General features: G+C 28.6%; 3 protein-coding genes across 4 annotated transcripts; 1 reads left to right on the top strand and 2 right to left on the bottom strand.

Moving 5' to 3' along the window:
* Positions 1–32: 32 nt before the first annotated feature.
* On the bottom strand, positions 33–3,639 carry LOC145745072 (monocarboxylate transporter 14-like). Its single transcript, XM_082563061.1, has 6 exons — positions 2,843–3,639; positions 2,594–2,737; positions 2,237–2,382; positions 1,489–2,083; positions 1,099–1,350; positions 33–961 (listed from the first exon to the last, which is right to left on the bottom strand). The coding sequence occupies exons 1-6, from the start codon at positions 3,027–3,029 to the stop codon at positions 750–752; spliced, it is 1,536 nt and encodes a 511-aa protein (XP_082419187.1). The 5' UTR covers positions 3,030–3,639; the 3' UTR covers positions 33–749.
* A 4,179-nt stretch (positions 3,640–7,818) lies between these two features.
* LOC145746387 (uncharacterized) lies at positions 7,819–19,800 on the top strand. Its single transcript, XM_082564662.1, has 16 exons — positions 7,819–8,172; positions 8,312–9,943; positions 10,426–10,765; positions 11,454–11,565; positions 12,152–12,332; positions 12,625–12,760; positions 13,372–13,526; positions 14,668–14,853; positions 15,599–15,745; positions 16,162–16,288; positions 16,635–16,727; positions 16,987–17,299; positions 17,501–17,622; positions 17,843–17,988; positions 18,288–18,378; positions 18,748–19,800. The coding sequence occupies exons 1-16, from the start codon at positions 7,909–7,911 to the stop codon at positions 18,768–18,770; spliced, it is 4,068 nt and encodes a 1,355-aa protein (XP_082420788.1). The 5' UTR covers positions 7,819–7,908; the 3' UTR covers positions 18,771–19,800.
* A 2,350-nt stretch (positions 19,801–22,150) lies between these two features.
* On the bottom strand, positions 22,151–23,784 carry LOC145745391 (uncharacterized). 2 transcript variants are annotated; one of them, XM_082563452.1, is made up of 2 exons: positions 22,930–23,784; positions 22,151–22,853 (listed from the first exon to the last, which is right to left on the bottom strand). In XM_082563452.1, exons 1-2 carry the CDS (start codon positions 23,593–23,595, stop codon positions 22,539–22,541), a joined length of 981 nt encoding a protein of 326 aa, XP_082419578.1. In that variant the 5' UTR covers positions 23,596–23,784; the 3' UTR covers positions 22,151–22,538. The 2 variants fall into 2 exon arrangements, with proteins under 2 accessions (XP_082419578.1, XP_082419579.1); XM_082563453.1 differs by having other exon boundaries at positions 22,152–22,853; positions 22,948–23,773.
* Positions 23,785–24,440: the final 656 nt, after the last annotated feature.

The raw sequence follows: 24,440 nt of genomic DNA, 5'->3' as shown, positions 1-24,440 counted from the left end.
GAAACAAACATAAAAAGAATATAAGCGTGGCTATTCAAGTTTTGCAAAGTTTGTTTATGCTTTTTAAAAAGGGAATCAATCTTTGTTAAAAAAATATAATCAATAGGTGGCTTTAAAACAGTTACGAATCTTACTGTAACTAACTTCTAAATGTCATGTAATCAATAACGCTAGTTGTTTAAAAAAACAAGTTTATAACAAATTAGTTCGGCGAGTAAGTTATCAAGAAAGGCCCTAAAACCACGCTTTTTCGCAAACACTAATAACATTTTTTTACAACATCACACTATTATTTGCATAAAATAAAAATCTAAAGTCTTATAATTTGATACCTTGTTGTTCGTATAGTAATTTAATATACTGTTTACTGCGCTAACAGTTTAATAGCATAGCATTCAAAATGTATTACTATAGTCAATTTTTCACAGTTTTTAAGATTTGCTACAAAAAAGGTAACAGCAAACATTTGCAAAATGATTATCTAGACGTTTTGTTGCGAATACTTTTAACAACGAAATACTATGTGGTATATTATGCATAGATTTTAAAAAGAACAACGCAGTGCAATAGTGTTATAATCAATAATTCATTAAAAAGTGGCAAATTGAAACTAAATAAACGTTTTGGTTTAACTCAGTAAACGGACTGTTTACATCTGGCCAAAAGAATTTCTAAATTTATAACATTAAAATTTTAGACGCTTAGCGCTCTATTAACGGATGCAAGCCAGGCCTTGCTGTCGGAACTCGTCAAAATTTCGATCTTTTTAAACGGTGAACAACAACGTATCCGACAGCAACAATAAATGTCCCTATTGCCAATGTCGAACCACCTAATATAAATGATGTGTGGTAAGATCCACTTCTATCGTAAATGTATCCTCCTATTGTAGGCCCAACGATGGTACCTATTCCATCAAATACCTCTAAGTAACCGAAAGCAGCGTTCAGAGAGTGGTCACCTAAATATATTGGTGAAAACAAGTTGTGAATATTTGCTTGTGACTTTAAAATGAAATTCATTTTACTGCTTAATACAAGCATCAACTTTGAAATACTAAAGCTACAAAAATACTTAATGAAAAAAGTAACAACATACCAAACATGTTGGCAAGTACAAGCGGGTACAAGGACCAGGATCCAAAAGCGAGGCCAATTAACGAACAATAAGCTAACTGCAACTTATACGTCGTTGCTAAGGGGCTAAGAAGGGTTAACACTGAGGCAATTATACGAAGAATAATGAACAAAATAAATGAGGCAGATTTATACGGTAGAAGGTTTGCGATCGCTCCCCAAGAAAAACGACCTACAAGATTCGAAATGCCAATGATCGAAACCAAAAAAGCACCTGTAAACAATAAAACAAATAAAAATAAATTACAAAAGGGTATCAAAAATGTAGTTAAAAACTATATAAAAAATGGATGCAACTACAATAATCTCAAAACTTTTTTTATTTAATTTGCAAGTTTTATCTGTTGCAAACCTTGTTCGCTGGTTAGCTTTAAATCAACTACGGCCCTTAATGGGGTTAACCCATATACAATCATCATCCCAATAAACATTGTTACATTACTGACGACCATTAGGTAAAAATACGGATTCTTTAAGAGCAGCAGCGTTTGCGACACAAACGTAATTTTGACTTCCGAAAAAATTGTTGCCAGGCTGGCGGCAATGTTTGTGACGTCATTTTCTTCGTTTTGCATATCTTGCAAATTCTCCGATTCTTTATTTGATATTTCAACTAAATCAGCATTTTTTATAGCTAAAGACGATTTCCTTCGTAGCCAAGGATGCTTAGAAAAGTTTCGCAAAATCTGAAAGGAGTTTTTTCTTTTCATTTTATTTTGGTCAACAAAAACCTCGCATTCGTAAATTGGCTCGCATTCAAATGATCTTTGTTCAAGCTCGACATCTTTGTTAGAGGAAGATTGACTTAGGACTTCTTCGGAAGTTTGTGCCTTTTTTATGTTTTTTGTTTTGGTGTCTGAGATCGGAAAAAAGGTCATAGCACAGACACAGTTGTTTAACATAATACTTGACAGTATTAACATCGCTCCCCGCCATGAATAAAGAGTCTACATATATGTCAATATATAAAAAAAAAAACAATATTATTAGGCAAAATTTTTAATATAAGAAACAAAAAAGCATATGGGATAAAAAGATATGAGAGAAAATATAGTTTTAAAAATTTATAACTTGTTATTATAACTAAGAATAAAAATTACTTGAAGGTATTCCAACAAAATTGGAAATATAAATGAACCAACCCCAACACCACTACTAGCTATTCCGATAGCTAAACCCCTTTTTCTTTTGAAATATTTACTAAGAACTATTACGGAGGGTACATAGCATAAGCCCACACCAATTCCTAAACAAAAAAATACAAATTTAAAAAATTATCAACAAATTGTCTGCTTAGTTGAAACAAATTGAATAAGAAATGACTTATATCCGCTTTTGTCAATAGTGCCTTTCATTTATTACAAGCTTTATTATTGTTTTGTTTTTCAATTTAAAATACGCACACTGATTATAAATTAAGCAGTGTTCAATTACTTTATGGTTGTTTTGATTTTTACCTCCAAGTACGCCGTAGCAAACAAATATCATTACCAGAGAAGAAGCTTGTGACGCTAATAGAGCACCAATCGATCCAAGTAAACCGCCGGCCATGTGAGCTGTTCGACATCCCCATCTATTAATTATATAGCTTCCTAACGGCGCTTAAAAAGAATAACTGAACTATTTAAATTCCTCTGGCACTTAATAGAATCGATAACAAAAACGTAACATAAAACCTTTTGTTTGAGTTATCATTATCAAATTACCGGCCATTGATGTGAAGCCGCCCGACGTACTTCCAACTAATGATGTCATAGCAGCTGACGACTTAAAATCTTCCTTCCAGGATAGGGTGAACACACCAGTTGCAAAATACATAGCAGCAAGTAAGCAATGGGATATAAACGACCCTATAACAATCACCCAGGCCCAACCTTTGTCTTGACTGGGCATTGTTTTATCCTATAACGTTAGTTACAAAAACTGGCTAAAACGCTACGTTATCAAAAAAGTACTTGTTGCAGATTAAAACCGTAGCCTAACTCCTACAATTCGTACTTTTATTTAACCTTAAAAATAGCTATAGTTTTTATTTCACTAGAATCGCATTGCAACTATAGGCTTACTTATAAACAAATAATGACAAAGACGATGCCCGGGGCTTACTAGGTAGCAATGTTATGATTGGATAGGTATCTAAGCGGGTTGAAGCTTTTCGTTTTCAACACAAAGCTAAGAAAGCTTTTAGCGTTGTAAACTTCTACTTTAGCCTAGCTAAAATGCGCATTCAAGCGAAAGCTATAATTGCTAAGCTGTTTTATTTAAAATTTTATAAAAATCTACGTAAACAAGACTAAAATTACAGTTACAAATGTAACTATGTTTTTATTTTTCTCATATTATCATAAATTTAATTCGGTCAATAAATATTAATGTTTTGAAAACCTTTAAATACATAATTTGAGTAACTTACTTATTCAATACAAATATTTAAGTGACTATTACTTCCGCAATGACGTTATAACTTTTGCGCAAAATATCTTTTAACACAAATCCAAAACAATCGTGCTGGACGTTTAACATCGTGCAAAAACATAAACAAGTAAACAAAGAGCTGACGAATAACTCTGCTATGATGAGAGCTCACTAATACGTTTTTCTAGAAAATCATTCACTCAATGAAATATTTACTTCAGTTATGAACCTGCTTTGCTTAATTATCTTTTTCCGTTTTATTTAAGCTCAAATTTATGTAGGTAATTTTCTAAAGTTTAAATTACTTAAATTATTATATTAATCGATAATATAAATATTTAAATTATTGTTAAAGAAAAAAAGGATCAGGTCAAGTTTAAGGTTTCCAAACCATCACCACTTTGTTTTTTACCAAACCTTTTTTTAGTTACAAATCTCAAAAAACATCTTATTGCTTACACAGTTTTTACTATTATTACTTTTACATTGTAGAAAAATAAATGAATTAAAAAAAACAAAAATTCGTTAAAATTAACTGAATATTAGCTCAATTACAACACAACATTTTTTAACAGTGGCTGCTAAACTCAGCCAAAAATTTTTAAACAGTCGTTGCTAAACTCAGCAAAAAATTACTGAGGCATATTCTCAATAATGTTATTCAATATGCCTTAATGCCTTTTAATGCACATTATATATTGTAAAGAAATTTAAATGTTTCACAATAGGCGTTAATACATGTTATAGTAATTCACCGATTATTAAGTTAATGAAATGAAAGGTATAAATTAAAAACACTAATTGTTTTAGTTAATTGTTTTAATTATTTCCTATTATAAATAATGCGTTAAACATAAACATTGTTATTACAAACAAATTCGTAAAAAATAAGAATTCAAAAACACGAAAACTTAAAAATTTAAACAACATGCTATCAATTTTAAAATCCACTTTTTATACTAAGCTCTTTCGACAGTAAATATAAAATCCCAAACCTTTTGCCTAATCGTCTTAAAATTTACAGTTTTTTTCTTTTTCTAGTATAAAAAATAAACAGTATAATAAGACTGGCACTTAATAGAATTTACAAAATAGTATGTTATTGCGTCTATAAGTTACGAGTATATTATAATCAATTTTAGCGGGTCTGATACAGTTATCCACCTATACTCTTGGGATAAAAGTTAAATACGTATTAACTGTGCGGATTGGCCTACGAGTTTCTAGCAAAACGTCAAAAGTATTTCCTATGGTTATATTATAAAAAATAAATCATTTCTGACTATTAATTGACCTGCTAAAAATAATTACAAATTTAACACATTAAAGATCTACGTGTTAAGTTAGCTTGGCATAATAGGTAAAAACAGTGTACGTCGAAAATAAATTCAATATCAGGGTAACATAACACAAGACTAGGTCGGGTACCATAACATTTTACTGTAGGCTTATGGTTAGGCTGGGTGCCATAAAAAAGATCGACAACAAAAAAAGATTTGAAAAAAATAAAATTATATTTTACGGAATTAGAAAAAAACTGTAAGTAGATGACTGCAAGAATAATATCACAACAGGCATAATTAACAAATTTATATCAAATCAAATTAAACAAAACAGAAATCTGACTTTAATCTTGTTAAGTCGATTTTATACCATTACTTTATCCGATACTGTATTTAGTTTGCCATGTTTTTTGTTTCAAGTATAACTTTAATCAGGTACATAGATTTTAGTCCATTGGTGGACGTTTTGTCTAGATCAGCTTTTTTTATCACTGTCTAAAGGTTAAGAATTTGCATTTATTTCGTCGAGGATAAATTAATTTATATAACAAAAGTTTTTTTTACGTTTTAAAAATAAATTCAAACTTGTTATGTAAATCTATTAAACAACTCTATTAAGGGTTACTAGTTTTATGTTATAAAGGCAATCTTGTTATTCTTAAATCAACTTACAAAATTCGTGTGTACGCCTGACTGAATCCAAAGAATTTTTGGAATTTTTGCCGTATAAAAAATTCATTTACTTTTTAGATATTTTGTCTCATTTTCTTATCAATTATAATAAAATCTCATTTTTTATAGTGAAAAATAACCTGAGTAACAACTTAAGTAAAAAATAAGAGTTATTATGGTTCGAAATCTTTGATTTCGAAACATATTGTTATTGTCAGTGTATTTATTATTATTATTATTATTATTATTATTGTTTTTATTCTTTCTAGTCAGAATTTTGAAAGACGATAACTTTTGTTCTTTAAAACAAAAAGTTCTAAAATTTTAGTATGTTTGTTATTATCCCAACGAATCGCAAACCTCCTATTTACGACATTTAATTATCACTAATTACTAATTAATAGGTGTTTGTTTATTAAAATTTAAAGATTGTTATTAATTTTTTAAATTTTGGTCAATTGTATATTATGATATGACTAACTCAAAAATAAAATAAAATTTTAATTTTTATCACTAATTACTAATTAATAGGTGTTTATTTATTAAAATTTAAAGATTGTTATTAATTTTTTAAATTTTGGTCAATTGTATATCATGATATCAGTAACTCAAAAATAAATTAAAATTTTGAATTTTATCACTAATTACTAATTAATAGGTGTTTATTTAATAAAATTTAAAGTTTGTTATTTATTTTTTAAATCTCGGCCATTTGTATATCATGATATTGGTAACTCAAAAATGAATTAAAATTTTAATTTTTATTGCTAATTACTAATTAATAGATGTTTATTTAATAAAATTTAAAAATTGTTAATTATTTTTTCAATCTTGGCCATTTGTATATTATGATACTAGTAACTCAAAAATGAATTAAAATTTTAATTTTTATCACCAATTAATAAATTATGGGTGTTTAGTGATTAAAATTTAAAGGTTGTTATTAATTTTTAAATTTTTGTCAATTGTATATCATGATATTAGTAACTCAAAAACGAATTTAATTTTTGTCACTAATTACTAATTAATAGGTGTTTGTTTATTTAAATTTAAAGATTGTTATTAGGTTTTTAAATTTTGGTCGGTTTTATCTTATAATATTTATAATTCGAAAAAAAATTAAAAAATAATTCTTGTTTGTTTTTTATATTTAAATGCTGGTTTGTTCATTAAAAATTAAAGTTCGACATTAAGCATTAAAAATTTGGTATGATGTATTTTATAATATAAGTAATTAAAAAACATATTAGAAAAATAATTTTCGTTTATTTATCATATTTAAATGCTTGTTTATTTAATAAAAATCAATTTTAAGAATTTAAAATTTACTATAATTTATATCCTAATATCACCAACTTAAAACTGGGTTAAATATTAGTTTTTGTTTGTATTATATATATAAATGCTTGTTTGTTTATTAAAAATCAAAGGTTTGTAATATTCTTAGTTAATGTTTATGCATGTCTTTTTTTATTTATAAAAATTTATGTTAAAAATAATCAAATATTTTCGAACCATATTTTATTTATCAAATAAATCTAGTTTTTTAATGATCTACATCGAGATATGTAAAATGTGCCACTAAAGGCCCATGATTTGGAATGTTGCACAAATAGGTCGTGACGTCATATCCGTCAAAAAAGTTAGCCGCTAAGTAGTTTTTGCTATGAAAAATATAGTAGGCAATTTAAATTATCTATTTACCCACTATTAAGTGTAACTATTTAATAACAGTGAAAGCGACACAATGTTGCCATGAGATGTATTTTTATTTTGGAAAATAAATTATTCCCAAGGCGGCCTTGACATAAATGTTATCATTTTTTAATAAATATTACCAGGACCGTCGAGACAAAACGGCAGCGACAAACGTCAGGACCTCAGCGTGATGCCTGTCAGCTGTCGACAATCATGACAATGTCATGAAAAGCCATCCTTGAATTTGTTAATGATTTATTAGATTTACGAGCATTTTATTAGCCCTAATAATTCGAACCTTTTAGTTATCGAAGTTGTAAAGGACTGCGGGCATGTTATGAGCGTGTAAATGACAAGTATGTGGGTTACGAGTTTCGGCAGTCGTAGAAGTAATTAAAACAAGAAGTACCATTGTTGTTATAGACAAGAGATCAATTGTTTTAGTACAGTGGTATAGTTAGTATCTAGACAACATTTAGGACGACTTAGACAAAGTTTTCTGCAACTAATATGTTTTTTTTTCTATACACTTACAGTCTTGAAGACAAATAAAAAAAAGTTGATGCAAATTCTCTTAGTTGTTAATTATTTGATTAATATATTTTAGATAAAGCTGTAATAGTAATAGTTTGATTTTTAAGTTAAACTAAATTTATTTAATATGATAATAAAAACTTGGATAACTTAAAACCTAAAACGTTGCAATGAGTGGGGTAGTTGAAACAGCAACGCCATATACTTCACATACAGTTGCTCAAGATGAAACAAATAATTTTGTACGATCAATGTCACTACCTCCGAAGCAAAGAAAATCAAATAAAGGATTTGGTTTCTCAAATGGAAATGTTAATTCTTCCAACAACCATTCTATTGTAGAAGAAAACGAGAAGAAAAATCCAGCATTGGATAATAACTGTCGGCAAATTCGTGGATGGAACAAAAATCTCAGACTTTTTCCAAGCAGAAAGGTAATCAGCCATTCAAATTTATTTGGATTATTTTTTTTAATCGATATTATTGCTAAGAAGTCTGTGGATTGATGTAGTGTACATCATATAATAACCCAACTACTAAAAAGGACAATAACGATTTTTATATTTTTTATAGACTGACATTCGAGTAAGTTGTTTTAACCCGGATCGTGTTGAAGTTCCAAATGACATGATTATACGTTTGCACAATGCTGAAAAACAAAGCTATAAAGATGTTACGAAATGTAATGAAACTCCTCATAAGCTCCATAATAATAACTCAACTTTAACAAAACCAAAGGAAAATAAAAAATTGAGATTGCATTCAAGCAGTTTTTTAAAAAAATTACAAGCCAGGTTCGAAAACAACGAAAAACGAAATGTTGACAATTCTGAATATGTTGTAAAAACTGTTGAGATAATTCGTAAATCAACGGACATTCTGGGCATATTTATTCAGAAGCAAAAACTGCGAAAAAACTCTGTAAACGGAAAAACTTCACACAATAGTGGAATATTTATTAGCAGAGTGTTGCCAAATTCTGTAGCTGCCAATCACAACTTAATAAATCCTGGGGTTCAAATAATGGCAATAAATACTGTGGATGTAAGCTGTTTGCAAGTCAAAGTTGTTGCTGCAATTATGAGCATGTTAAACCACTTAATTTTAACAATAAAATTGTGTCATGAATCTCAGCCCTCAGAAGAAAGAAATGATACTGATGTAAATTTAAAATCAAAAATGGGTAGTGAAACATCAGATGATTTAAAGCAGGTTAACCATAAAGACAATAATGATAATATGACTATTGCCAAATCTACTCCCAAAACTACCATTTTAAGTAGTGTTTATGATAATGAAGTAGTTCCTGTTAGTGCTGCAAAACAAACTGTTAAACTTTTAGATTTCCAAGAAAATGAAATGTTATCTAAAGAAAACAACATTCAATCTAAATTCGACGAATCCCTTGAGATTTTACGTGAAGCTATTGCAGGTTGTGATAAGCAAAATTCTGCCAATAAAACCACTTGCCAAGGTGATATTTTAAACGGTTTAGATGCATCCGCAATGTTACAGAATTCTGGTATGCATTCTCAAACAAGAAGATATGATTTTGTACAAAGCAGTACTCTTCCCAGTTTTCTTAATCGAAATCCCAATGCTAACGACATTGCTGGAAACGATTACAATGCAAACTCTTTACCAAAATCAGCCAACCTTCGATTAACACAGGAAAGAAACTTTGATGAAAAAGATAATTTGGTAAACGATCATATTTATGATGAAGTTCCCATATCTGACGATGACAAAATTAAATCTGATTCTACAGGTAGCTACAACAGGGAAATAAATGTCGATATGCTTAGCACAACTGAAATACAAGAAACTTTGTCAGGTCTTATTGACACTGCCAAAAACAATTTTCACCACCCATCTTTTGAAATATCAAAACAACCAGGCTTTTCTGCTGACAAGGAAAAAATTCCTTATTCAAGTTTAAAAGCTGAAAATTTACATTTCACCCAAAATTCTGCTCTACATCAAAACGGCCTTGGTAACACACTGCCTAAATTCCCGGTATCCCAAGTCACCAAGCAAGAAAATAAACCTGAAAATCATAAAAACTCAAACATAACTGTTGAGAAAAAATGGGAATGGTTAAACAAAGGACAAATTGTGTCAGAGGGTTTGCAAAAGCGAATCGATGTGGTGCGTAAAAACTCGGTAGTAGGTCCTTCAGAACCTACATCTAATAATATAAAGCAGGTAGGCCATTATTAGCATTGTGAATTTTTTTTAACATAACAAATGCTGTATATATATATTTGTTGTGATATGTGTACTTGTTATTCATTTATTTTTAATCTTTAATGTAAAAAGGCTATGATAAGTTAATCAGGGTGTAACTTTTTAAACTCCTGGCCAGGTTTAAGTTGACAGTTTTTTGATAGTCTATTATTGACTAGGTTATATTACATGACCATTATATAACTCTTAGATTATAACTTTTGGCTCAAATGTTATTAGTCATATGTAAGTGCCTTTTGTAAAAATTTTACACAACATGAAATCTCTGGGGATTAAACCTAGGATCTCATGTGGTGTTACACAATTTTTTAACCACTGTCCTGTGGATAGGATATGACTGAATGCACTGTTGTTTAACTTAACTGCAAATTTTTTAACTTTTTAAATTTTTATTTTACAAAAATTTTTCATAATTTTTTTTTGAAATTGATGTTTTTTAGAAAAAAATTCTTCGGACTGATAGTTTTAGTGAACGATCTATCTCTGAATCATCAGTCGGAAGTTCTGGTCATTCTTCTGAATCTCAAACTGATTCACAACAAACAAATTCCTATTTAAAAAATAATTCTGATGTTAAAATGCAAAGAAATTCAAGTTTTAAAGAGAAATCCCCTAAAAGTTTACTTTCCGTTTCCCCATCGTTTTCTCGTTTTCAGCCGATGTTTAATTTCAACGAGGGAGCAAACATTGGTCAAAGTTCTCCCAAAAATTTGCAAAAAAAGGACAAAGTTGTTGGAACAGACGTTATGATTGCGGGAAAAAACACTGAAGTCAACTTAGGTAAGTGTTCATTGGTATATTAATAAAAATATAATAGCTGAAGTAAATACTTATAAATGCAAAATGATGCAAAATTAAATAATTAATAAATTAAATAAATATCCAATATAAGAAGGTCTATGTAATGTTAGGGATATATATTTTATTTTAATTAACTTAGTTTCGATTTTAAGCCAGTAATTATATTAATAACCTGGTACTGTTGAGTGTTCTTGGATCACTGACCTTACCTGAAAATTGTTTTCTTACTACGGAACTAAGAACCATTATCACCTTATTTTAATATGCTAATTCTGTTGGATTAAAATAACATTAGGGCGTAATGGTATGTGGTTATTTTTATTGGAAAGCAAATTATTTGTCAATAAAATTTATAAAGCATTTTATTGCGTTCAAGAATTTTAAATATGTTTAAGTAATTTTTCAAGCATGTGGAATCTCAAGAATGTTTAAAATATTTCTTTAAAAACAAAGTTGGTTTGAAATTTTAAAAAAAATTTAAAAATTTTAATAATTTACTTCCAAAAAATCTGAATTTTTTTCTTTTTTTACTATTTAAAAAAAAAATTGTTTAATGTTGCTAATATTAAATTAGTTTTAAATTTATAATACAGGAAGTTGTTTAATTTGATTGAGCAATATATTTCTTATAATCATGCAATAGCTAAAATAAAATTGTTATTAATAGGTTCAGCTGTAAGCAAAAGTCGAAGTTTTATGACCACGAGTAAATCAAATCCTCCGAACTCACGAAAGAAAAATTGGCGAGAAAAATGGAAAAAAATTAAAAAAATTGGAGGGTGAGTAACTGTATTGGCAAAATTTATTCAAAAAATAATACTATGACTTAACCTAATGAAACGCCAGCGTTAAATATGGTCAGTTTACCTGTTTATTGTTCAATAAGGAAAATACCCCTGGAAAACGGTAAACCGGAACTGATTCTTGACAGTCAGTTAACGATTAATAAAAATATAATAAAAATCACTAGCCCCAATAATGTGTATATCATACTTTTTGTGCATATTTACATATAACCTAAATGTCAAGTATAAATTACTAGGAGAAACTTGTTTTATGTTCTCGTTTTCTCTACCATAACTTTTACAAGTGTTGCAAAATATTTTATTTTTAAAGAGTCTTCAAATATTTGAAGTGTGTATTTTAAAGTATCTAAAACATTAAACAAAAATGAATAACAATGATATTAAGTTTTTAATTTAGTATGCTAAGCTTATTTTTTTGTTTAAAATGATTAATATTTTTGGATAAATACAAACAAAAAAGTGATTTATTTATTTAAACTCATTAATTTTTCTAATTTTTTTTGTATGCACACAAACAAAAAAGTTAATTTTTTAAAAAAATTATCTTTTTTTTTTCAAGTTCGGAAAATGCTGCTGTCAATGAGTTAACATGTTGGACAGGAAACGAGAACCCAGACATAGGTGCCATCCCTGGCACTAACCCTTCTTCTGCCAGTCTATCAACCCAACACTATATTCAAAAACCAATTGGAAAGCAGGACACTAACGTTTTAAATCGCTATCATCTGGATATTAGTATGGTGAGTTGTTCCACTAACCTAAGTAATGTTAATTTATTTGCTTAGCTATTTAAGGCCACTGACTATCTGACATACATGTATTAAGTAAATAGTATAGCCTTGTTTTTTAATTAAATTTTTTTAAAACCATGTATGTATTAAAATCAATTGGTAAATTGGGATATTAAGCGTAATATTATGTATTTACTATCTCCAATCCAGAAAATTACAAAATGAAAAGCAAAGTTTTTACAATGCTCTTTAATTTTTAGTTTGAATTATTTTATTAAAAAAAGTTTTTTAAACTTTGCAGGCTCATCAAAGAAGAATTAGTCGACAACTTTTGCTTAATAATACTGCACACGATCCCTCCATAAAACCTCTTGCTTTGTCACAATTCAAAAAATACAAGCATGTCACCAATCCTAATCCACTGCATTTAATAGATGGTAATTAAGATCTTACTTTTTGTTTATGCAATTAGTTATTGTCGTTTTTTTTTATTTTGAATTTACCCAAAATATTAAAATTTTTTTTTGGAAATAGTTTTTAATAAAATTCTGGCAGTTGAAAAAAGAATTACACTGTTCATTCAATAAAAATAGATTTTTAAAATTTTAATAAATATTTATATTTGAAAATGTTTATTTCTATTTTTGGTAAATCCTTCAGGTAAGCCTATGTAATTTACACATTAAAATTACTTTTAGTAATCAGATTACAAGGATAATATTACACCTATTTTTTAGATTTTTTCGTAAATATTTCTAGGTAATTATATATTTAGCACTAACAGCTTTTTAAGATCATTTAGGTTTTTAGGTCACTTCATTTTGTGGTTTACTGACTTGTTTTTCGAAATTTCAAACTAGCAAACGTTTTTTCTAAAATTTAATATTGCAAAATAATGGTTTCAAATTGGATTTTTTAATTAAAATATTTTGTTTGTAGATACTTCTAAAAACCACTGGTAGGGTTAAATTGTGATTTATTTTTATTCTAACTTTAGTAATTCATATTTGTTAAGTATGTAATTTAATCTTAATGTGTATTATTTTAGGTTGCTTAGTTATCACTATATATGGAGTGCGTGAGTTAAAAAAGACCTTATGCGAGGCCTACTGTCTTGTACAGGTTGATAATGCCACAACAAAAAGAATTGGAACGACGATGCAAACATGCCGCGGCACTGTGTCGTGGAACCAGTGCTTTGAGGTGAGCAGTTTTGTCAACAACTTAATTTAATTTGGGCTCGTGGATAATTTAAAATGCTTCGCTTAAGTTACTGGAAGGGTTGTTTAAAATTAAGCTTATAGCGATGTAAGTAATTGTAATACCTTTTTAAAGCTTTTAAACTTAAAATAAAAAATGCTCAATAACGCTTTAAAACATTTTGCATAGCCTATCAAAATTAATAATTACATGGTCATTATATACATTATTTTAAACTACACATAAAGCAAAATATTATTTTCAATAACTGATTCATAATAAAAAAATGTGGAAACGATTTCCTTCTTATTCAAAACCCCCTTTAAAAGCGGTCTTTGTGTTGTAATACGCCAAGAATTTCGTACATTTTTCTTTTTGCTTCAGTTAGCTTGGTTATGGTCGTTCTCATATGGTTGTAATATCGCAGACATAAACATGGCTGTCTAAAGGCAGTGAGGTAGAACTGGGCAGCTTGCTAAAAAGCTAAAAATATAGGGGATGCAATTGGCTGATATAGCAGTTGAAGGTGCATGTGACAATTTGACACTAAAACATATTACACAGGAATGTTATGCTTGATATAAGTCTGAATTGTAACCTATAGAAAGGCTTTAAAATAATAAGTTTCGGACTTGGAAAACTTGAATTTTTTGTAATCTTTTTAGTAAACTTAAAAAAAAAATTTGGCAAAATAAAAAAGAAAAAAATTTAAAATATGCTCAACTTAAAAAAAATTTTTAAATGTTTTTACATACATTTGCTGATACAGCTTGGTGATAGTTGCATATACGTTTAAAAACAACATTCCATATTGTTACAAAAAACTCCTGTTTAAATGATGCCATTAAAATTAATGTGGTTTACAATGCTATCATTTAATTTAACAAAATCAATGTCGTTAATAACAATATTTCACCTTGTAGTGTTTTTTTAAGTTATAAAAGAATTATTTATTTTTTTAAAACTACTAAAATATATTAGATTACCAAAAAATAAATTTTAAAGGCAAAAAAAATGAAATAAGAACAGCTTTTTTATTTTATTATAAACAAATTTTTATCATCAAAATTGTATTTCAATATTTGCAAATTTTTACCGAAATTGAAATTTTATCTTGTAACCATATTTTTATTTTATTCATCAGATGAACGTTAAAAGATCCCGAGATCTCCATTTAACTTTGTATTCTTGGGAAATGCGTGGTGGTAAAAAGGTCACTTCATATGCTACTGTCAACATGCCGTCTTTACTTCAAGGCTCAGATTTGAGGACGACTTTTTCTGAACGCCTTGCAGTCCGTTTAGAGCCCCGAGGCACTTTGTACATCAAGGTAAATTAAAAACGTGACGAGATTTCAGTGTGCGTGCAAAATTCTTAACATTTTTGTTGTTTATATCATCTTTTTTTTAAATAGTATTGAAAATTTTTCACTAATACTTTTAAATTACATTCTTTAATTAATTTTAAATTATAATGATTAGGCAGCTGTTTAAATATTTATAAAGGACTCTAAAACGAATGTTATTAAATAATTTTTTTCTTTTTGTGAGTTGTTTTATTTTTTCTTAATATAAGGACACCGAAAAAAAAACTGGTATAGATTTTTTTTTATTATATTAGGGAAAATCAAAATATTATTTATTAATATTGCACGATTTCTAGTACATATTTATTGTTGATTTATGGCATTTTTGTGGTCATATTTAAACTCTTGGGAGAAACTGTCATAAAAACTTGAAAATTTAAAAAAATTTCTAAACTTAGTTCCGTAAATGATATAGGTCTGTTCAAAAACTTAAATTCCAATTTTTTATTACATTTGTTTTGTTACACTACAGTTTTTTTATTAAGACTATTTTGAAATCTTGTTGAATAAATATTTATTTTACGTTTAGAAGTCGGGTGTCTTTTAATAAAAGTTATTTATTAAATTTTGTTTTTATTTTATAATTTTGTTCTTGTGTTTTGAATAACATAAATCATTATTTGAAATTTTTTAAATAATCGTAGAAAAATTGTTGAAGAATTTCTTATTATTTTTGGTAAGTTTTTCAAAATTTGTTTATTTATTTTAGGTTGCATTAGAACACAACTCATCAAGTGTTGGCCCTCTAGTGTTTGGAGCAGACCTTCAGAGCATTGTTGAACGGGAGAAGACAGAATTTGGGATCCCATCCCTTGTTCATACTTGCATCGACGAGGTTGAGAAAAGAGGAATGCAGGTTAGATAAAAAAAAAATTTTTAACTACTTTACAAAATTTGCTTCCACAAATTATATAATTTGTATATAATAAAACTTTGTGATAATCGGTCCAATTTAAAGAGCATTAAGATAAAAAAAAACTGCCGTTCATGATTTTCAGGTGAGTTATCACGAAAAAATATTAGTTGCGATCATATTTTAAGAAATTAAAATACTCTCTGTTGGGGGTGAATAAATAACCTATACATTCTTACTAATTCACTAACAATAATTCCACTTTTGTTAATATTTTTTAATTTTCAAAAAAGCTGCTTCTGTCTTTTTGTTGTTTAAATCCTATTTAAACAATTACACACTGTCTAGTCAGAATTATTTAATTAATTATCATAATAGCTAACTTACTTATTTTTAATCAAAATTTTTTTGTTCATTAGGTTGTTGGAATCTATAGATTATGCGGATCAGCAATTGTTAAAAAAGATTTACGAAGAAAGGTGGAAGAGGGAAAAACAGAAACAGAATTCTCAGCAGAATTTTATCCTGACGTGAATGTAATAACAGGTAGAGTTAAAATGTTATATTTTTAGTTAAGTTTAATTTAATTCTAAATCGTAACATGATTATGTGAGACAGTGATTTAATCATATTATGGATGGCCTATATTACCAAAAACTATTTTATTAAATGGACATCTTTTAAAGACCAATAATTTAAAAACAACGTCACTGAAATTTAGTTCAAATTTTTTTTCAAATTAAACAATATTTTTCTGGGGAAAGTTAGGGTAAAAGTGGTGTAAAAATATCTTATTGTCAATAAAATGCTTTTTTTATGCATTTTGTATTAAGTGATTTAACTGTAAATTTTTCTATATATAAATGTTTTAATGCTATTTTGTATTTTACAGGAATTTTAAAAGATTTTTTGCGGGAGTTACCACAACCACTTTTTCCGCCTGAATTATTAGAATCAGTTACAACAGCTATGGAAGAAAATCCTGGTATGTCGAAATATAGCAAAATTTTCTAATTAAAAAACGCAAAGAGTTGTTCTTTAAAAGTATAAATAATGATGCTTTTTGAACGGTAAATATATATACTTATGTCAAATTCAAAAGGTTTAAAAAATTGCCATTTGTGGTATGAAAGTAAATAATCACAAGCATTATTCAGTTATGATTATATTCCAACATTTAAAATGCATCCTGTTGAGTGTGCAATCCGCAAAAATTCTAACAAAATAAATTGTTTTAATTTTAGGACCCAATCCCGCTGCAGTATTAAAAGAACCCTTTGCGCCAAATCCTCTAGTTACATCTCCGAATGCCGCCCAAAAATTCGATGTTGACCAAAATGTCACTACAGAGAGTCAGAATGAACGTACCACTGCCTTGCTTCAACACATTAAAACGCTGTCCACCGCTCATGCAGAGAAAGCAACTCTGTATGCTCTCATGAATCATTTGAAGCGTGTTGCTATGCATCATGAACAGAACAAGATGACTTGTCAGAATTTAGCGGTTTGTTTTGGACCCGTGCTGTTGGGACCTATCAACGCTGGACAAATTAATGGGTAAGTAGAAAAAAAATTTTTAACAAATAGGCAGGCAGTTGTAGTAAAAATTCTGTTTTTTTTTTAAAGTTTGGACCCTTTTTTATACTTAAAACTTATTTTTTTGTTTGACCAATGATATTTGTATTTTAACTTTTTTTTTTTACACCATTACAAAAAATGAAATGTTTTTCTTTCTAAAATTTTATCTCTTTTTTTTAGGATTGATATCAATGCGGCAATTGGATTTAAAAGACACATTCAGGTTTTGAATTACATGTTGTCCAACTGGCCGAATGAGCCGGTACTTGTGCCTGATCTTAACCATATTACCGCAACCAAAGGTAGAAAGAAAAAAGTTGTTAAAAATATCTTACGAAATTAAATTATATTTTTTGAACATCAAACTACAAATAGTTAACATCCAAAACTTTAAAATTGAATTAATTCAATTTTTTATTAATCTAAGTTAACTTTAATGAACATTTAGATCATTAGAAAATGCTTACTAACAATTAAACCCAATAGGCTAATAATCAAAAAAATAATAAATTTCTATTAAAGCTCCCAATGAAGAAGACTCAAGTAATCGGATGAGTTGTGTGAGTCTTACTCGAAGACTGAGTCGAGTTTATGTCCTGGAGGAGCAGGAAAATGCCGAGGAAGAGGACTTTGGAAGCAAGGGACTAAGAAGCAAATGTGAATCATTAGTAAGTATTTTTTTCAAAATTAAAAACAGAGTAACGAAATGTTATCATTACGACAATAAAATTTAACAAATTTTGAAGATTATGCAAAACCATGTTTTAAAAATTTTTAAAATAGAAAGTTATTGTAATATAATTCAATTGCCTGCCTTATGGTCTGCATTCTAATTGGCATAATGAGGTTACCACTTGCAACTAATATATATTATATTACCCGCTCGCCACAAACAATATTTTTGTTAAATTAGACATATATGTTGTCTTCTTTTGTGAAATACAATGAATTTATTTTATTTATTTAGTCAAGCATTCTTGAAACTGTAGATGACTTTTGTGATCCCCAGTTAGATATGTATTCCTCTAACACTGCCAACTACTTACACAAGTTTTCAGGTGAATATATTTCTGTTTATTTAAAAAGGATTTTATTTAGTAAATTTCAAATTTGTTATAATATTCAATTCCCACTGCTTTCATGTTGTATCCCCTATATGTAAGACCATATAGAAATAACAATATCCTGTCTAGCTGCAAACCAATTAGCATTTTATTTAATAACTATCAGGCATTAAGAATTATGATATTGAAAACTACCAAAGGCAACTCAGGGATTTATGTTAATGCTGTAAAATCATCTTTTTTTTTAGGATAAATAATAAAGTACATATAAATAGTCTTGATTAATTTAAAAAATGTTTAGTATTGAAAGCTATAACATGTTGTAAGAACTTGGTTTTAATAATTCATATTTGTTTTATATAGCAATGGAGTCTTGTGATTTATAAAAAAAAGACTCTTAACTTTGTAAAAAAGTTCGTTTTCTGCATTATACACTACACACAACATACATACTTCACTTTTAGATGATCATGCCACAATTTTTAGATTCATTTTTTGTTATGTCAAATTTTTTTTTGATCTTTACTTCTAATAGATTTTATGTGAAAAATAACAAAAATATTTTTTTACTGTATTTATTATTGCACATGTCCAAAGTATTGCTAACAAAACAGGATCAACATAATTTAATGTTGTGAGCTTAATACGTTGATATTTTCAACTTGCCAAAATGCAATTATTTTCTTCTAAATCTGCTGTTAAAATAGGATGCTTTTTTGGTATAAAATTGATTAAAAGAAATTTTCTGATTGTTTTGCCACTTAACTTGAGGAAAAGCCTAATCTAATTTGATCTACCTTTATAACCCTAAATGCTTTTAAATGTTAGGTACGTATTTAGACAGATAGCAATAAATTAAACGCTTTGAAAAACCAAATTTCTGAATTTGTTACAGTTAATATTAAATTGTTAATAATTACATCAAATTAATCTTTTTTTTACTTAAAAATAAGTTTTTGTTATTGTCGATTTGTATAGTTTAATACTGCTAAGGTGCCCAATTAACATTTTTTGTGTTTTATTTTGTTTTAATTTTTTTATTTTTTACAAATTTATATTACACATTCCTTTTTGTCTTTTTTGCAACAATTTTAGCCGATCCATAAATTTATAATCCAATAGTTTTGATTTTGCTTTTTTAGTTGTTTGTGCTTTTTAAAATTTAATAATTTATACTTTTAACCAGTCTCAAACTCCATTTTTTTTTATTTTTGATAGTGTTTGTATTACACTTTCCCATGAAACCTCAATAGCGGATTGCTTTTTTTCTTGCCTGCTATTTTAATCCAGCCTTACACACAACTATTTATATTTTTGGCGATTGTGTGTAACTTATATACTGGGTGGTTGGCTAAAACCCTGTTGTTCGTATTTGTAAATATGTTAGAATTCTGATATTGTTCCACCTTCTATAAATACACCAGAAACAAGTATATAAAAAAATTGTTAGTGAGTTATGTTAAAAAGTTTTTTATTTTATCAAGAAGAAAAAATTAGGCATTTTGTTACATGTTAAAGTTTTTGTAAACACCAAATTTAATTGAAAAAAGTGTGGCATTGTTGCGGCACAAACTTAAAACCTCTCGACTTAAACCATTGCCGTTATAGAAAACTACCGGGCGATATTCAGTAATACATTTCATACTCAATTATAAAACTACTAGACTGCCATTTCGTGTGATTTAAATGTTGAAATCAATATTTTAAGTTGTAACAATAGTTATTTATTATCAATTTACTTTGCCTCAATATTGATTTTGCTACTAGAACTCCTACTGTCTTTTTTGTCACAAAAGCAAATACTCGTTGCGACCATATTACAACAACGAATTAAATATTTAACCGGCAAAGCGGGGAAAAAATGTCGTTTGTTTGGAATATATATTTCTATGCCCATTTTCCCATTGATACACTACACCTATCTTCTACAAGCCTCGCTTTTTGTCTCAACTGTTTTGTTGCTTAATAGAAGTACTGGCATAAAATAAACATGTGACTAAGCTTTTGTGGGGCTATCTATTAAATTTATTTTTAAAATGTACAATTTACAAAACAATGAAAATTTACAAGGTAACAAATTTAAAAATCAGTTGATGTATGTCGAACTTCTAAACGATGACATTATCAGTTAAAGTTTAGTATTTGCCAATTTAGTTTTTAAATATTGCAATGAAGTAAGGGTTCAACCAACTGTTTGTGTTTAACGTTAATTAAGTGTTTCGTTCTGATACTTTCACGGCGAATTAAGTAAAATAAAAAAGAGATCTTCTTACTGTGTTGCGTTTTTCATTTTCTGGTATCAAAACTCGATGTTTAGTTGATTCAAGTTTATTATTTGTCCAATATTCTAAAACATCACTAATGTTGACGAGCACTGTGTCATCTATTGGCACAGCATCAACATACTGACCATCTAAACTTTCAATCTAACAAAAAGGCAGTTTTAAAACAAGCTAGAATAAAGCATCAAAAATAGTCTGATGTTTAAAATCAAAAAAAGCTGGATTTTTTGGTATATAAAATACGTATTTTACAGAAAAATATATTTACCTGCAATCCACCAACTTGGTCCTGGAACAAAAGTGTGATTGACTCATAGTCGAAATGCTCACCAAGTCGTATTTAACCAGGTTTTAGTTTGTGTTTGACAGGAGGGTAATATAACGAGCGAAGAATACTTTTATTGCCAATTTTGTTTAGTAATGAATGCAAATCTTCAAAAAAGTTCAGATTTTTCAATTGCATGCCTATTGCCAGAGCTTCGAAGACATTTAGGGTTAACTGTTCACACTGTTTAACAAACGATTAAACGACATCACAAAACTGAGGAGATATATCAAGTGGCCAATATGTTTTATCTAAAGTATTAATTGCCCACCCACTAACACTACATGATTTGTAATCGCAATCACCTTTGTAATCACCTGGTCGCATTGGATTGATTTTCTTAACTTCTAATCCATCATACCCTTGATTAAATACATTGCCCGCAGCATGTCTAGTTTTCTCAAAAGTGGAGCTTCGCAAAATATTCGAGTAACTTCATTCACTTGATTTAGAGATTCTTTCGAAATCCCAGTGTTTTTTAAGTACACAAATCCAGCAGTTGCAAGAGCGTGATATAATTTATATGTTACATTAGACGAAATATTGGGAGAGGCATTTAAAATTGAAAAATCACTGAAGTCAACTATTGGAATTGCAGTTGACATGCTTTAAAAATTCTGTCGAGAAAAAAATTGTAACAAATTTTCTTCTACCCATAAACACGCCTAAGTCTTATATGCTTGTACTAAATAAATAGTAAGTCGATTTTAATAGTATTTCTTAATTCTTTGGCCTTGATGATTTGTCAATCAATCGACAATTGTACGTTCAATTTTGTTTTTGTTTTATGCAATTTAAAGCTAAACAATTTTCGCTATACAAAATTGCGAAATATTTATTTGCGTGTGTGTACTTTAGCTTGCATGTTTGCTGACTACTTTAGCGTGCATATTTGCTGACTCAAAACGTGCAAACCGGAACAAAACACATGTGTGTGGTTTTTGCACAAACTTGTTGAGTGTTTTGTTGCCTAGGGTTAGTAGATCCAAACAATTTGTTATTTTTCAGTCGAAAACAGTTTTGGTAGTATAATATACTCAATGGCATCGTGCAACAACCCGAACGTTTTGGGGTTAAAGCCCCATTAAAGTACTGACTCCTGCCTGCTCTAAAATCAATCGATATATTAATTGACATGAAAATATCCATTAGCAATTTATGAAAAATATTTTAATACGTTTGAAAAAAATACGCAGACTCAATCGTTTTATACCGTCGAAAGTAATTATTCTAGAAAGGTGGATTAATAAAAGGTATTAGAAATAGCGTTATCAAAATACATAATATATATAAATATATATTTACATCACAATTTCTCTGTAACCATTGCTTTTTATTGTGAAACTGTTTTGTCGGGATATTAAAAACTTTTACATCAACATTTACTAACATTTTTCCAGTTACGACTTTTAACTTTTTAAACTTCGAATGCCACAAAAAACATTGCAATTACAACAATAGCACATTAAAAATTTACAACAATCGCAAATTAATATAAAATTCGGTAGAAATTAAACTTTTAAACGACTGCAAACTGCAATTACAAATCAGTAACTGTTTGAAAATTTACTTTTTAAATATTGCAATGAGGTCATTGGTTTAATAGAATTTTTGTTTTCAAGATTGAGTGTTTCGTTCTGATACTCAATTGGTGAATTAACTATCACATTGTCGTCTGGCTGAACAAAATAAACAAGAGATCTTCTTACTGTGTTGCGTTTTTCATTTTCTGGTATCAAAACTCGATGTTTAGTTGATTTAAGTTTATTATTTGTCCAATATTCTAACACATCACCAATGTTGATGAGCACTGTGTCATCTATTGGCACAGCATCAACATACTGACCATCTAAACTTTCAATCTAACAAAAGAAACAGTTTAAAAAAAAAACTGATTTACAAAATTTCGGTTAACATATACAGATTTTACTGACTAACATTATGGTTAATATTTACTTGCAATCCACCAACTTGGTCCTGGAACAAAAGTGTGATTGACCCGTAGTCAGAATGCTCACCAAGTCTGATTTGACCAGGTTTCAGTTCCTGTTGAACTGGAGGGTAGTATAACGAGCGTAAAGTACTGGTGTTGCCAATTTGGTTCAGTAATGAATGTGATTCTTTAAAAAAATGTTTATTTTTTAATTGCATGCCTATTGCTAGAGCCTCGAAGACGTTTAGGGTTAGCTGTTTACACTGTTTAACAAACTGTTTAGCTACATCGTAAAACTGAGGCGAAATGTCAAGTGGCCAATTTTTTATATCTAAATTATCAATTGCCCATCCACTAATATTAAATGCTTCTTTGTAATCTCCTGGTCGCATTGGATTGATTTTTTCCACTTCTACTCCGATATATCCATGGTTGGTTTCAGGATTCCTTGCAAATCTAGTTTTCTCAGCGCTTGAAGCTTCAAAAAATATTCTTGTAACTTCATTCACTTGATTCACAGAATCTTTAGAAATTCCAGTGTTTTTTAAGTACACAAATCCAGCAGTTGCCAGTGCGTGATATAATTCATTCGCTACTTTAGACGAAGGATTGGTACAGAAATTTGATATTGAAAAATCACTAAAGTCAACTATTGGAATCGCATCTGTCATGATTTTAGAATTCTGTTCAGAAAAACATTGTTACAAATTAGTTGTCAATCCTATACACTGAAAATTAAATAAATCTGTACTAAAATACCCAGATTACACCAATTTTAATATTCTTAGCCATCTTCTTTCCCCTAACTAGTTCAAAAATATTTTAGAATTAGTTTTATTACGCTTAGCTCAGCACTTTTAATATACAACATTACAAAATATTCTGCTTACGTGCTGCATCTACTTGCGAACTTGCTGACAAGTGTAAACTTTAACGAGCAAAGAGAAACACAATATTGCGGTTTTTTATGAGGTTAACACATAAACTTGTTTTTCACTTTTACCGTTAAAGGCGCCATTATTCTTTTCTAGATTAAGTATAAAGAAGGCAATAAAATTCGGCAGCGGGTCTAAAATGCTTCGGGTTCGCTCCGACCTAAATACCAACTTTTATCGCGTCAAAAATTAGTTGGCAGATTAATTATGGTTCGAAATCTTAGATTTCGAAACATATTGTTATTGTCATTATATTTATTATGGTTCGAAATCTTAGATTTCGAAACATATTGTTATTGTCCGTATATTTATTATGGTTCGAAATCTTAGATTTCGAAACATATTGTTATTGTCAGTGTATTTATTATTATTATTATTATTATTATTATTGTTTTTATTCTTTCTAGTCAGAATTTTGAAAGACGATAACTTTTGTTCTTTAAAACTAAAAGTTCTAAATTTTTAGTATGTTTGTTATTATCCCAACGAATCGCAAACCTCCTATTTACGACATTTAATTATCACTAATTACTAATTAATAGGTGTTTGTTTATTAAAATTTAAAGGTTGTTGTTAATTTT

Source organism: Corella eumyota, chromosome 3 (assembly GCF_963082875.1).
Source record: "Corella eumyota chromosome 3, kaCorEumy4.1, whole genome shotgun sequence".
NCBI lineage: Eukaryota > Metazoa > Chordata > Ascidiacea > Phlebobranchia > Corellidae > Corella > Corella eumyota.
The sequence above is the reverse complement of the archived record's forward strand: the minus strand, read 5'-3'. Positions and strand labels throughout refer to the sequence as shown.